General features: G+C 46.0%; 1 protein-coding gene and 1 long non-coding RNA gene across 2 annotated transcripts in view; one reads left to right on the forward strand and one right to left on the reverse strand.

Annotated features, from left to right (window-relative positions):
• Nucleotides 1–2,285, reverse strand: part of UBASH3B (ubiquitin associated and SH3 domain containing B) — a 155,279-nt gene extending 152,994 nt beyond the window's left edge. The window contains exon 1 of the mRNA XM_024557353.4: nt 1,884–2,285. Coding sequence (XP_024413121.1) covers nt 1,884–2,044 — 161 coding nt within the window. The 5' untranslated portion in view covers nt 2,045–2,285. The remainder of the gene's footprint in view (nt 1–1,883) is intronic.
• Nucleotides 2,286–2,547: 262 nt separating this feature from the next.
• On the forward strand, nt 2,548–5,559 carry LOC123479442 (uncharacterized). Its single transcript, XR_006655056.2, has 3 exons — nt 2,548–2,807; nt 3,306–3,361; nt 5,227–5,559. It is a non-coding gene; the product is annotated as an uncharacterized lncRNA (long non-coding RNA).
• Nucleotides 5,560–14,530: the final 8,971 nt, after the last annotated feature.

Here is a 14,530-nt window from a genome sequence, read left to right on the forward strand (position 1 = left end):
AACCTGTTCCAGCAGCCACAGAAACTGATAAAGCAGCTCACTATGTGCCAGGGCCAGGCATTGCACTAAGCACTCTCCCCACATTAACTCGTTATACCCTGGCCCTGGATATGAGGCTTATGCTGAACACACTGCCTGGGTTTGAATCCCAAACTCACTGCTTACTGCTGTGACACTCAATGAGCTCTGTGACCTCTCTCATCCTGTTTCCCAATTCATAAAACGGGCGTATAGTTACCTTTCTCATTGCATGGCTGGGACAGTAAGATGACTAATACGTAAAGTGCTTAGTACTGTACATAGTAAGTACTCAGTAAATGCTAGCTATTTTGAGATCTCAGGGGCTGAACAAGTCAAAATTATGCTAATTTTGACCATCATCCTAATGTGTCAGGACATGGACAAGGCCTCCAGGACCCTTAAAGTCAGTCTGAAAAGTCAGACCACATGATGGTCTGAGTAGTTAAGTGCTTCTACCCCTAATTAAACTATTTAGGTCCTAGCACTGGCCCCATTTCTCAAAGAGAAAATGTCTTGGACTGTGCTAATTCTGCAGCACTGTCCAGCAAACGCCGGGCCCCCACGTCCCTTTCCTAAGGAGAGCTGTGCACATTCATCATCCATAGGAAGGACCTAACCCGGCAGCACCCACACTTGATATACCCCTGCAGAGCCCACATCCTCTCTCTGCAACTCCGGCATCAGCAACTGGGCAGCCCCAGTGCTTGGCAGCTAGTAGGAGACAGAGGTATATCGGCCCATTTCAGGCCTTTAAAGCAGGCTGGGAGGGATGAAACACTAGGGGTCTGCTTGGATTAAGAGGTAATGGCCAGGTTAGTAAAGAACAAAGAGGCTTGCCCAGAGGCCAGGGAAGGGACACCTGAACAATGGGGGAGAAAATAACTTTCACTACCTCGCCCTTCCTTAATAAAGTTTGCCCAACTCCCCCCGTTCAGGGGATGCAATTCAAAGAAGCAGCGCCACAGGATCCCAGGCAGTGTGACCCCCCACCTGAGAAATCTTTAGGCAACCAAGGAAGAATGGCCCAGCCACGGCCTTGGCTTCCTCCTAGGCGAGGTTCCAGCCCCACCACCTCTGATGCCCGGCTTCAGAAGGCTCCTGCTGCCTCTTGCTGGCGAACGGGCCTCTTCGCAGCAGGCTGCAGGGGCGGCCACCTGCACCCTCTCTGTCATTGCCTGCCTACCCCACCCTCCAGGGGGAAGAAGGATGAAGGAGGACAGCGCCCCCTCCTTACTCTCTCGCACCCCCAGACGTCCGCGCTGCCGTCACCACTGACGAGAACCGAGAACCCAGGTCCCCTGGAGGAATTGCTTCTCCTCCTTCCTTCCTCCCTATCAATGAATACGCAGCAGCACCCACGCTCCCGCCCCTCCTACTCCGGAGGGAGACGGAACCGGAGTGCGGCATCCGGAGCTGGAAGCCGCTGCAGTGCGAGGGCCGGCCTCCCCGGCGGTCCCCGTCCCTTACCCAGCCAGCGAGAGGATCCCAAGCCAGGCTAGCGCTCCGGATCCAGAGGGTCCCTGAATCCCCGGTGCGGCCCGCCTCCCCAGGGTCCGCGAGACACCGGCTTAGCCTCACGGCGGAGGCCTGGCGCTGGGCAAGGTAACCGGACTCGAACCCGGTGCCCTCGCCCTGAGGCATGCCTCCCCTTAGGCAGCCCCAGCAAGCCCCCGCCCAGCGCCCAGCGCGAAGGCGTGAGCGCCGGCTCCAGCGCCGGCTCCGGCGCCCCAACCGCCCCCAGCAGGACGTGGGCAGCGGGGCGCGCGACGCCCGGACTGCAGGCGCGGGAGGCGAGCCGGAGCGAAGCCGAGGGCCGGCCCTGGGGCGGGACGGGTGAGAAGGCTGCGAGCACCGGCACTTACGCGCGGGCTCTGGGGAAGCCCATGGACAGGAGCACGTCCAGCGCAGATCCATGCTTGACGGTGCCGGGGCGCTGCTGGCGGGCCCTCCGCGGGGTGACTTTGCTGTACAGCTCCTCCCGCGCGGCCATGCCGAGCGGGCTGGGGGCGCCGTACTGTGCCATGCTCAGCGGCCAGCCATCGCCGGGGACACTGGCCGGGGCTGGGGCTGGGCGTGCCTCGGGGCCGAGGGCCGGCGAGAGGCGGCGCGCGGAGCTCTGCGGGTGGTGCAATTCGGCCGCTTCCTGGTGAGGCCCCCAGAGCCAGACAGCCCGCGAGCGGCTCCGGCCGGCCGGCGCAGCGGCTCGGGCCTCCCAGGCGCCCAGCGCGGGGCCCGCAGCAGGTCAGCTCCTCCGCCCCCTTCCTTCTCCTCCCGCAGCAGTCCGGGAATTTGCAATGAGTAATTTTTGAATGGATCAAAAAGGACTAGGAGCCTGTGGGCTGGCCTCCTGGCCTGGGCCGGCCCCGCCCCTCTCTTAAAGCGGCCGCGCGCCGGGGCAGCTGGAGGCGGGCCCGCGGCGGAGTTCCTGCTCCTAGGCTGGCGTTCAACCCCGGAGGCTGCCCCGTGGGCGTCTGCATCCGAGGGCAGCTCCCAGCGCCCCTGCCTTCTCCAGGGCTTGCACAGAGGGCCGCCTGGGCCTCAAGGCACCGCATCAACCCAGTTGCAGTTTCCTGAGGTCCTAGATGGGGTTAATAATGGAAACTGAGCGAACTGATGGATGACATTAATGAACTAGAAGGCCAAGCCAGCGGCCCAGTTAAAAGGTTCTGCTTCCGAAAGACCCTGCACAACCTAGAGGATTGTTACAGCCATTGAAGGCCAATTCACTCCCTCGTCCGGACACGCCGCCACAATGAACACCTACCACACTCTCCGAGACTGAGATGGTGACGTCAGGGCAAAGAGTGGGACCTCAGGCTGTCGGGCCTGGGCGGGGAGTGGAAAGGGGGAGGACGGGGCTGAAAGAGGAAGAGGGAGGAGAAGATGAAAGGAGGAAGGACGAGGAGAGAGGAAGTGGGAAGTGGAAGGAGGGTGGAGGGAGCAGGGAAGGAGAAACCACACTTACTAACTGTACCAGTATTCACATGTCATCAGAGACTCAGTGCCCGATCAATAAAAGGGGTCCAGACAAAGACTAGATCATCACTGGTCAGCAGTGAGGAATAAGTGAATTGCTTCCTAGGTTGGACAAAGTCATTGCCACCTCAAATATGATGGATTTCCTACCCAACCCACTCCCCCACGCCCCACACCAGGAGCTGGGCTGGGAGCGGTTAAGGCTCTTGCATTTGGAGATAAACTTATTTTCCTCAGTCAGGGACAGGGGGCCCCTTTGTTGCAATGGAAAAGGCACAGAGTAAACCCTAGCTGGTCCTCTTTTTCAGGTAATGATAATAAAACTGTCAACGTAAGAAACATTTGAACCTGCAGAGAATTCTTGGTGAGTTTATTTGAGCCAAACTGACGACAGTTGCCAGGAAGCAAAATCTCTACGAACTAAGAAATGCTCCAGAGAATGGCAGTTTAGTACCTTATGTTGAACATTACATCCAAAAGAGGTGGCCTAAGGGGGCTACCATGAAATCCACTGGGGAGAGATTAGGGAGGAGGGAGAAAGCAAAAATGGAGGGGGAGTGAACCTCTGGGATTGGATAAAAGGTAAAATGATAAACACATACTTTTAACAGTTAACAATGAACATGATAACAGTGAGGGGGTTTGTGGTCTCCTCTCTGGTGCAGTGCCTGTACTTTGAGGGGTCCAGAAAAAGGAAATTTGACATTCCAAAGCTATGTTATCTTAGATACAAAAAGACAACAGGCTCAGCTAAGGTAAAGACTGACCTTTGTTAGGGAAAAATACCAGCCTAAGACATGACTACCCACCATGAACTGCTTTTAGTTAGAAAGTTTTAATTTCAGACCATCCTTTGTGTTTCCTTTGGTTTCTGAGTTTGTAAGGCTCCCTTGCAGGCCTCCTGTGAGTTTGTCGGGTCTAGTATGTGGCCCTCTTTTACCCACAAAACCTAACATTTATCAGACTCTTATATGTGTCAGCTGTTGTGCTGAACATAAGAAATGAATTAACTCGTTGAATTTTTACAAGGGCCCTATGAAATGGGTATGATTATTATCTTAATTTTATAGATGAGAAAACTCAGCTCAGAGGGGCTGATGTCATAGTGCTGCTAAGTGCGTAGCTAGAGCCTTTACCTGCTGGTGCTCTGGGCAAGTTGCTTCTGCCTCCAGCAGCCCCATGTCTCCTCTGTATGCATCCTAGTGCCTTATACACGCACTGGGTTCTCCACAACACGTCAGCTCCTTTCTCTTTATGGAGTGAGGGGGAGGAGTGATGACCAGCATTCATAAGCAGCTTTCTAATGTTGCTTTATAAGGCATCTAAGAGTTTTGCCAGGGGAAATGACACAGTTTAAATCTCTTAGCTCAGAATTGGTTTTCCAAAAAATATCCAGTGGTATTTGAAAGTGGGGAGATAAGGACTAGTGAGGCTTAAGCAACAATGTGCATAGTTTTGTCTCCGTTTGCTATGTAACAGATAAGGGAAAGTCCGTGCTTCCTGGGTGGGAGTTTCTGCCACAGTAGAGGAAGTGTGCTGGAGCCTTGCGGAGGGCTTTTCCAGGGCACGGCACAAAGAGACAGAACTGGGATGGGAAACAATACCTAGTAGACTCCTCCTTGGGATGTGTTCATAAAGGACGCTGGACCTTACCCAATATTCTGAATTTCTTCCAAATGCCTGGGCTTAAGGTCAGGATCTTGGAAGCTCTTTGTAAGCCATAAGCACTACACAAATAATAACTCAAATATATTGAGAACTTACTGTGTGCTAGTGCTGTTCTTAGGTTCTTACACATATAACTCATTTACTCTATCAACAAGGCAATAACTTAGGTACTACTATATGATCATTGGTCACTTTACAAATAGTATTGAGGCAGACAGAGGTCAAGTATTTTGTCCAAGATCATACGGCTAGTGAGTGGGAGAACCAGGATTTGAACTCTTAAAAAACAAAACAAAACAGGATTTAAACAACCATTTACTACTATTTTTATTATGATGAAGAGATGCCAACCATTAAAATAACTTGGTTGCCTTTTGACTCCTTTCATGCCCCTTGACAAAATTGCTGGATCTCTGTTTCTCCAGAAAAACTGAATAAACCATCTTTGTGGGGGAGGAAGAAACTTTTCTCTACCCTCAAGTTTCTTTCAGCTGGACTAATAATAAAATATACATAAGGCTGATTAGCAAGAGAAAATAACCCAATTTATCCCATTTGCAGGCATGGGAACCCTGCGTACAGGAGAGAGTCAGAGGGACCCCACTTGCAGGAGGTTCAAAGACAGAACTGGAAAATGAGTCACTAAGACATCCTGAGTGCAGGTATGATGCCCTGAGGGCCTCAAAGGGTCCTTGCCGGACAATGAGAAGAGCAGATGTCCAGTAATTACAAGCTTGCCCTCCCCAATAGATAATCTCTTACTATGGGCAAGGCCCCTTACTCAAATTCTTCTAGGTAGTTAAGATGAGGCAGAAGTTTCTCTTGAGCCTACAGCTAGAGCTAAAGTTGCCTTAAGCTCAAAACAATCAGCATACCACAGAGGCACATCTTGGGGTGCCCTTCTGAACCCTGACCTATTTCTCCCTCTAGACAAACTGTGAAGAAATAAACATAGTTTTAGGTAGCCTAGGAAAAGCACCAGGGAAAGCCAAACACCTTAGATGGGACCTGCTTTGTTTGGGCCACGTTCATAGTAGTCCCAGCCGGACTCTGCTGCCTTTCTCCAGCTCAGGGCCAGCACTCAGGCTCTTGCCATTTGTTTTGCAAGAGGGAGTGGGGCTGACAGTGAAAATGCATTGTGTTTTAATTGCACTGACCTGTAAAAGCTAGAGGAAGCTTCGTAAATGTCCATATTGTTATTTTACAAGAGAGAAGTGACTATGCATTTGACGGGCTATCTGACTGTAGGAGGGGGAGTGATGCAGGAGGGGCCTGGCGGAGTGAGGGAGCTGAAGGTGTGCCTGGAGCTGCCTCCTCCGAAGGGAAGGGAAAGCAGGTTGCCACATACAACTCCCCCAAAGCCCCCGCAGTGGGTCATGTCTTACGAGCTCTGTTTAACTGCACCCCCACTCACCCCAGCCCTTTTCTTGTTGTTAGCCCTTCTGAAGCAGGCACAGAGACATCCAGCACATGCCCAGTTAACTGAACTCCTGATTTCTAAAGTGTGTCCTCTGTCTTCCTTCTCCCCTGGGCCCTTGGGGAAAGTCCACAAGACCACATTAAGGACAGGCAGTAAGCTCTGCACAAGGTCCCTGGTCCTAGGATTGGGATGTGGCCTTGGCAAATGGAGGTAGTGTTTGAACCCTGGGAATGACTTTAGCTCCCACACTTCAAAGGGATTCCTCCCAGCCCGAAGATTTGGAAACCCTGTGGTAAGGAAAGAAAGGAAAGAGCATGAGGGGGTTCCAAACCTGGGGACCGTGTTGACTGTGACTTAAACATGTTCTCTGTCCCTCTCTGGGTCTCAGCTTCCTCACCTGCCACACGAGGGGCTGGCTTAGGCTGGGAATTCCTAGGACTTTGACCAGGGACTCATTATGGGCGGGGGTTGGGGTCACTCACCTGGATTAAGTGGGTAAGGCATTGGAACGTCTCCTCTTTTCAGAGCAGGTATACTTTACCAGCTGTATGGATGGTTTCCTGTAGGAAGATGGTGTGAGAGTGTCCATACTTGTGGCATCTCTGGGCCACACTGGAAGAAGAGTTGTCTTGGGCCACACATTAAATACATTGTGACCCATAATCAGAAAAATATTGCATCACGTTTTACGTAAATTTACGATTTTGTGTTGGGCTGCACTCACAGCCATCCTGGGCTGAATGTAGCCCGAGGGCTGTGGGTTGGACATCCCTGGTAGAGGATCAAAAAACATTTTGAAAAACACTGTACCAGGTGGTCTTTAATGCCCAGTTTAGTTTGAGAGACCATAATTTAATAAAAAGGAAAGTAAGGAGGAATGGAGCAGGTGAGAGAGGGATGAAATTGCTGAGAAGGAAGGACAGATGGGGGTGGGTTGGGGAAAGTGGAGAAGGGTCTTCTACACAGGGAGTGGTTCCCGCCATTAGAGGAAATTATAATTACGGGACTCAGAGTGCTGCGATTGCCGGTATGGCAGTATTAATGTACCACATCAACATGCTGTACACTTTAAACTCACACAATGTTTTATGAAATTAGATCTAAATTAAATTGAATTAAGATAAAAAACGTATGTCATTCCTGCCCTGTCCTGGCACATGGTTGTACCCGATCTAAGCACCTGAAGGTTGGTGACCACTTCAAAGTCTGGAATCCGCCCCTGGTGGGTTCGCACAGTGCTGGGGACGGAGGAGGTGCAGGGCAGAGTTTCCATGGCTGCCAGCGGGTAGCCAGGCCACACGGCAGGAAGAGCTAAGGCTGAAACAAGTTTGCAGCATCACACCGATAAGTGGTTTATATTTTTCACACACAATGAGAAATTAAGATTTCTCCCAATTGCAAAAGCAAGAGAGGTGGGAGGGTGTCTATTTTTATTTCTGTTTTGCCTATCTCTGAATAAAAATCCCAGGTTGTCTATTCTGGAATGCTCATAGGAGTCACTCCTTTGTCCACGTTTCCCCCTGTAAAGGCCTCCCTGCCCCAGGGTGTGTGTGGGTGTCCCAGACTTGCCACATAACAACAGAGGTGTTGTGAAGTAAGCAGCTCGCACTAAAAACAGTTTTTTCCTCTTCTCACACAACTTCCTTTTTTCATACAAAATGAACTGTACGGGCAGCATAAGGGGAAATTTTGTTTCTAAGAAATAGAATAGAATTAAGTAGATATGAAAACCTAGATACGGAGGAAAAACTTGATTTAAAAGAGTGGAAACAATGTAATCGCTGAGAATTGGACATCAGGACTGCTCCGGGTAGGCAGCGGAGGGGTAGAAGGAAGTATGGAGGCAGGGGTGTCTGCTGGCGTGTTTGTGTTTACATTCTCATGATTACCATTGATGCGTGTGCCTCTCTGTTGGCTATACTGTAGGAACACATGTTAGGTAATTCAGTGGAAACTTGCTTCCAGGCTAATATTTTTAAAGTATAGATCAGATAGTGAATTCTCTTAGAAGCATTACACTTTGTGTACTTTGCTGCTTTATGTCTCATTCTTAATTGAACATTAAGGGAATGTGGTATTTTAATTGTAACTCTGCCAATATCTTTATCTAGAGGACTGTTTCCATTTTTGTCTCTTCTTAATTTTTTTTGTCACCAAAAAAGGAAGAATTATATATATATTTTCTTCCAGATTCAGCTGGTGTAGTGTATTCTTGGTTATCAAAATGAGGCAGGACAGTAAGAAGCTAGGAGAATTCCTTGGCGAGTGGAATAGGGAAACTGAGACCAGTAGCTGAACAAACCAGCTGAGCAATTTACAGCCAGATACAGAGGTACTTCCCTGGAGGCAACATCAAGGCCTCAGTTGTATTTTAGCTGCAGGCCCAGAAAAGCAGCAAAACCAGGTGGGCAATCCCAGGACCAGCTGCAATGACGCCCTGTCCAGCCCTGGCCAATCAGTGGAGCGCAATAAACTGAAAGGGTGCACCTGGAGAACTGATGCATAATCTGCTGCAGTCTTCCCTAGAGACAGGAGATTCCCACCAGCAAGAGAGAGTTAAAAGCCTCAAGACAAAGGACCCAGTGTTCCCTCCCTCTGGAGAGCAGCCTGATCCATTCCCTTCCTGCTCTCCTTCCCCCACAGGTGTGCATCTCCTAAACTGTAAAAGCCCTCAGGAGACTTGCAACCAAGGGAGCAATGGGCAGTGGCACTGGTCCCAAGCTGATCCCCTGAACCTGTCCCCAAGGTCCCCTTTTCTCTGGCTTCCCAGTGAGCCAAGGCAGCCCAGCCTGGGCTCCCCTGTTGCTTCCTCTATGCTGAGCCCTTCCTTGTTTCACTGTCTCCAGCTTTAATAAATGTACCCTCGTAGCCACCTGGACTCATGTTGTGGAATCTTTCCTACACAAAGTCAAGAACCCACACACGACAGCTGGTCCCAGGCAGACCCACTCAGGCCAGGTCTCCATCTGGTAACAAAAATACACATGTACCTTTGGGACTTTGAAATGTGAAAAAGCAGGAAACATAATTGTATGATCTTAATTACATAAAAGCAGATGCTCAGTTTTGTCGGTACACACATGGGACCTAGAAGAACACATCGATTCGTGAGCTGCTTGTGATTGTGGACAACTTTGCTCTTTGCTTCTGTGTTTTTCAGTTTCCTATTATGCACATGTTCACTTTTTGACAATAAATGTTATTTTTAAAACCTGGAAAAAAAAGAGTGGTCTCAGAGGTTGCAAAATAAAATTTTTGAATATTTCTCTTTAAAAAGTAAGAAAATGCAATTTAGTGAATCTTTGTGGAACGGTGTACATTGATCTTATTTTTCCAAATCATGCATGATATGTAATGTAAATACAAAATACTGATAACCTATAAAATGAGTGAAACTTTTGTTATGCCAAGTCACAGGCAGAATAACACTCTGGAAGTGACATTTCTTCCATCCACATTCTGGAAATTAAAATATTGAAAGTGCCTGTTGCTGCCCGCCCCTCACTCCCATTCAGTTGGCTGCCCTCTCCTCTACCCAGACTGCCATAGAAAGTGCTTAGTTACACTTTGTGACAAGTCCTATTCTAGGACTGGGTTACAGATTTGGGAAAGTAAGCAAAATAATATACCTCAGTTTCTCATCTTTAAAATGGAAGTAATATGTATCTCATAAGGTTTTTAAAAATATGTTTATTGATTTTAGAGAGAGAGGAAGGGTCAGAGAGAAAGAGAGGAACATCAATTGTTTGCCTCCCATATGAACACTGCCTGGGAATTGAACGCACAACCTTTTGGTGTTATGGGACAATGCTCCAACCAACTGGGTTGCACCAGCCAGGGCCCTCATAGGGTTTTTGTGACGATTAAGTGAATCACAAATATGAAAGCACCAAGCCAGGTCCCAGATGTTTGCTGAGGGCTTCATGGAGCTGGTTTCTTTTACCTGTGCACTGCTCTCCCATTCTCATGGCAGTTGTTCCAGCACTTTCTTTGTGATTAGACCTTGGATGGTAGAATTAGATCAGTTATAACTCATGGTTCACATATGGTTCAATTTTAGCTATTTAGCTGGTTGTTTAATCAGTTCATTTTTAATAATACAAGAAGCACATACAAACCCTTTACCTAAAACAAGTTAGGACAATAACCATGTCTTACCAGAGGACCGCTCCCCAATCAACAAGTCCATCCCCTGCCTCCATACCCAGGTGTCTTCATCCCGTGTCCTATGTTCACCATTCTGTTTTCTATTCATATAACTTTATTGAATTTATAAGTCATCCTCATGAGTATTACTTTAATTTTTAAAAGATGTTTTTAGAATAATAAGAGTATAATGCTGTTTGTAAATTTTGAGGATTTACCATTTTTGTTGAATAGTGTATGGCAAAGGTGTATACATACTGCTTAATACTGGGTAATTCATTGGTTTTATTGCTGTATCGTAGTCAACTCTCCTGTGTATTCATGTTTGAATTAGTTCCAAGTTTTTGCTTTATGATTTTAATGCTATGAACACTCTTTATATATCTCCAGCTGTACACATGCAGGAATAACACTTGGGTATATCCTAGGAGTAGAATGGTTGGGTCATCTTCAGCTTAGGAGTTGATGCAGAAATGTTTGCCAAAGTAGTTCTACCAACTTATCTTCCTACCAGCAGCGCATATAGGATCTCTTTGCACTGTGGCTACACAACTCTTCTGTACTCCAGACTATTGTATAAGCCACCTGAGGATAATTTGAGGCAACACAGAGTTCAACAGTATGGGCTGTATGTTTGACTTCTACTTTCTTCCTTATTAGTCATGTGAACTTGAACAAATTCACTCATTCAACAATTATTCACTGAGCACCTACTGTGAGCTGAGGACACAGAAATTAATAGGATAGAGTCCCAGTTCCCAAGAACCCTACATTCTAGTAGGAAGAGACAGGCAGTAGATAAGTAAATATAAAGTCCATACAATGATAAGTGCTATAAAGAAAGAAAAACAGGATGATGTGCTAGAGAGTGACCGAGAGTGGACAGCCCCTTTAGCAAAAGTGGCTAAGGAAGGTCACCTATGTGGATGGGACATCAGAGCTAAAATCTGAATGACAAGAAGGAGGCAGCCAAATGAGCATGTGGAGGGACAGAGTTTTAGGAAGAGGACACAGCAAACGCAAAGGCTGTAGGGCAGGAGCACTCAGACGATTGAGAAGAAGACCAGAGAAGCTGAAGCACAGTGAGTGAGGGCAGCATTAAGACAGGCAGTGGGCATGTCAGAGCCAGCTCAGTTAGCTGGTGAGAGTCTACCCTTAAATTTTCAGGAATGCCTGGAGTCAGTTGTTATACCATTAGTAGGTGGAGATCAGCTGTGGTGGGAGCATTTATACCATGAAAACTGGCAAACGCTTCCTCAGGGTCTCCCCCCTGGCCCTGAGAGATATGTGTGTGGAGGAGCAGGGTGAGGGGAGGGACACATGCTACTAAACAGGTAAAATTTTAAAATGCAACATGCCCATCAATAGATGAGAGGATAAAACAGTTGTGGTACATTTACACAATGGAATACTACGTGGCCGTAAAAAAGAAGGAAATCTTACCCTTTGTGACAGCACAGATGGACCTAGAGGGTATTATGCTAAGTGACATAAATCACTCAGAGAAAGACAAATACCATATGATTTCACCTACATGTGTAATAAAAAAAAATAGAAACAGACTCACAGAGCACAGGCTGAGTTGACAAGGGGAAGGCAGTTGGGGGCTGGGTAAAAAACTTGAAGGGATTGAGAAGTACAAATCTGTACTTTCAAACTAGTCACCAAGATGTCAATTATAGCATAGGGAATATAGTCAGTAATATCGTAACATCTGCGTTTGGGTCAGGTAGATACTTGAGATACTGAGGGGACCACTCTGTAAAGTACATGACTGTCTAGTTACTATGCTGTACATCTGAAACTAATACAGAATAATCCTGAATGTAAACTGTAATGTAAAAACACAGTTAAACAATAAAGAGAAGTATATATATATTTGTATATATATATTGCTCAGCCACAAAGAGATTAAATATTGCACTTATGACAATATGGATGATCTTGAGGGTATTATGCTAAGTGAAATAAGTCAGACAGAAAAGGACAAAGAGCTATCGTATGATTTCACTCATGTATGGAATATAAAAAAAGTAATGAACCAACTAAACAAAACACAGACAAACTCCTGGACACAAGCAACATAATAGTGGTTGCCAGAGGGGAAGGGGGATGGGGAAAGGCAAAATGGGTAAAAAGGTGTCAAATATATGGTGATGAATAGAAACTAGACTTTTGGTGGTGAGCATGCGATAATGTATACAAATATCAAATTATAATATTGTACACCTGAAATTTATAGAATATTATTAACCAGTTACCTCAATGAAATATTTTAAATTTTTAAATTAAAAAGAAGAGACAGTTACTGAATCTCTCAAAACTGAATCTTAAAGTGTTGCTGTGAGAATTATTTAAGTTTCTTCACCTAAATCACAGGGTTTACAATGAGTGCTTGATGACTAAGGAGTACTTGCCCACACCTGCCAGTTTTCACACTCCTTCCCCAGCTTCCCTACCCTCCAGCAATCTGGTCATGATGGCCCTGGAGAGAAAAGAACAAACATATGTCAAGTGGTCACTATCGGTTAGGTCTTTCACATATTGTTATTTCATACCATTGGCAATGCTGTCAGGGAGATATCTCTATGGACAATTTACTGATAAATCTGTTGAAGTTCAAAGAGATTATGTAATTTGCCCAAGGTCATACAGTTACTAAGTGCTGAAACTGGTATTGAAAATGAAGAAATCTGAATCTACCAGCGGGGCACATTACAATGATTCTTAATTGATTAATACCAATTAAACTATTTTAGTAGACAACTCATTTCAGTTGATACATTATTTGGATGTGCTATTAAATGAACCATGTGGCTACCTGAACCCACAGGTCAAAAGTGTTCAAAGATACATGAATGAAAAGAGGTTGCAGCATATCTGGTGTTGAAGTAATTTTTACTAAACTCGTCAGATGATCGGGAGAATTACAAGTAAAAGACAAACAAAATTCTTTCTTCCTCCCTCCTTCCTTTCTTTACAATGGAATTCCCAGTATATTTGGACATTGGGCTCAAAGACAGGGGTGGCTTCAAGGAGTGCAAAGTCTAGAGAGAATGACAATAATGATCAGACTGTGACACCACAGGATGATTGAGAGACAAGAATCTGCTTAAGTTGCTACAGGGGCAAAATGGGGGAAGTATGGTTTGGAAAGTTTCCCCAGAGAAGGTGATGTTTGAGCTGGACATTAGAACATGAATAGAAGTTAATCCAATGAGGAATGAAGTAGTAGGGATGGAATGAAGCTGGGAAGAGAGAAAGGATGTTCCAGGTATAGAAAATACGTGGCACAAGGGCCAGATAGGAGAGAGATCAGGTCTGCTCTGAAGACCTGCATAGTAGAAACACGGGCTTGGGGAGAATGGGGTAGGTCCAGATACTGGAGCAGGGTTGGATAATTTAGGTTACTGCAAGACCAGACTTATTTATAGGTAACATTTTCTGAGCTGATGTGTCCCCAGCTTTGACACTGTGTTGAGAAATTCATCATTACCTAATGACTGGGTTAGCAATCCTAAACCACTTGGAATCCAGGGTGCTATGAACTGAATGTTTGTGTTCCTCCAAATTTACATGTTGAAATCCTAACCCCAATGTGTTGGAATTAGGAGGTAGGGCTTCTGGAATAATTAGGTCATGAGGGTGGAGCACTAATGATGGGAGTTGTACTCATAGAAGACAACCCAGAGAGCTCAAGTAAGATTTATTCCAGGGATGCAACATTGGTACAATATGTGCGAATCAATAAATGTGATATACCACATAAATTAAACAAAGGATAAAAGCCACATTATCATATTAATAGATGCAGAAAAAGCATTTGATAAAATCTAGTACCCATTTATGACTTAAAAATCTCCCAGCAAAGTGGGAGTAGAGGGAACCTACTTCAACATAATAAAGGCCATATATGACAAATCCACTGCATAAACTAAAAGCATTTTCTTTAAGATTAGGAACAAGACAGGGATGTCCACTTTCACCTCTTTTATTCAACATAGGACTGGAAGTCCTAGATGCAGCAATCAGACAAGAAAGAAGAAATAAAAGGCATCCAAATTGGAATGAAAGAAGTAAAACTATCATTGTTTGCAGATGACATGACACTGTATATAGAGAACTCTAAAGATTCCACCAAAAAAACTAATAGAAATGATGGGTTCAATAAAGTAGCAGGATACAAAATAAATATCCAGAAATCTGTTGCATTTTTTATACCTATAATGAACTATTAGAAAGAAAAATTAAGAAAACAATCCCATTCACATGCTTCACAGACACAAAAAATACCTAGGA

Source organism: Desmodus rotundus, chromosome 7 (genome assembly GCF_022682495.2).
Source record: "Desmodus rotundus isolate HL8 chromosome 7, HLdesRot8A.1, whole genome shotgun sequence".
NCBI lineage: Eukaryota > Metazoa > Chordata > Mammalia > Chiroptera > Phyllostomidae > Desmodus > Desmodus rotundus.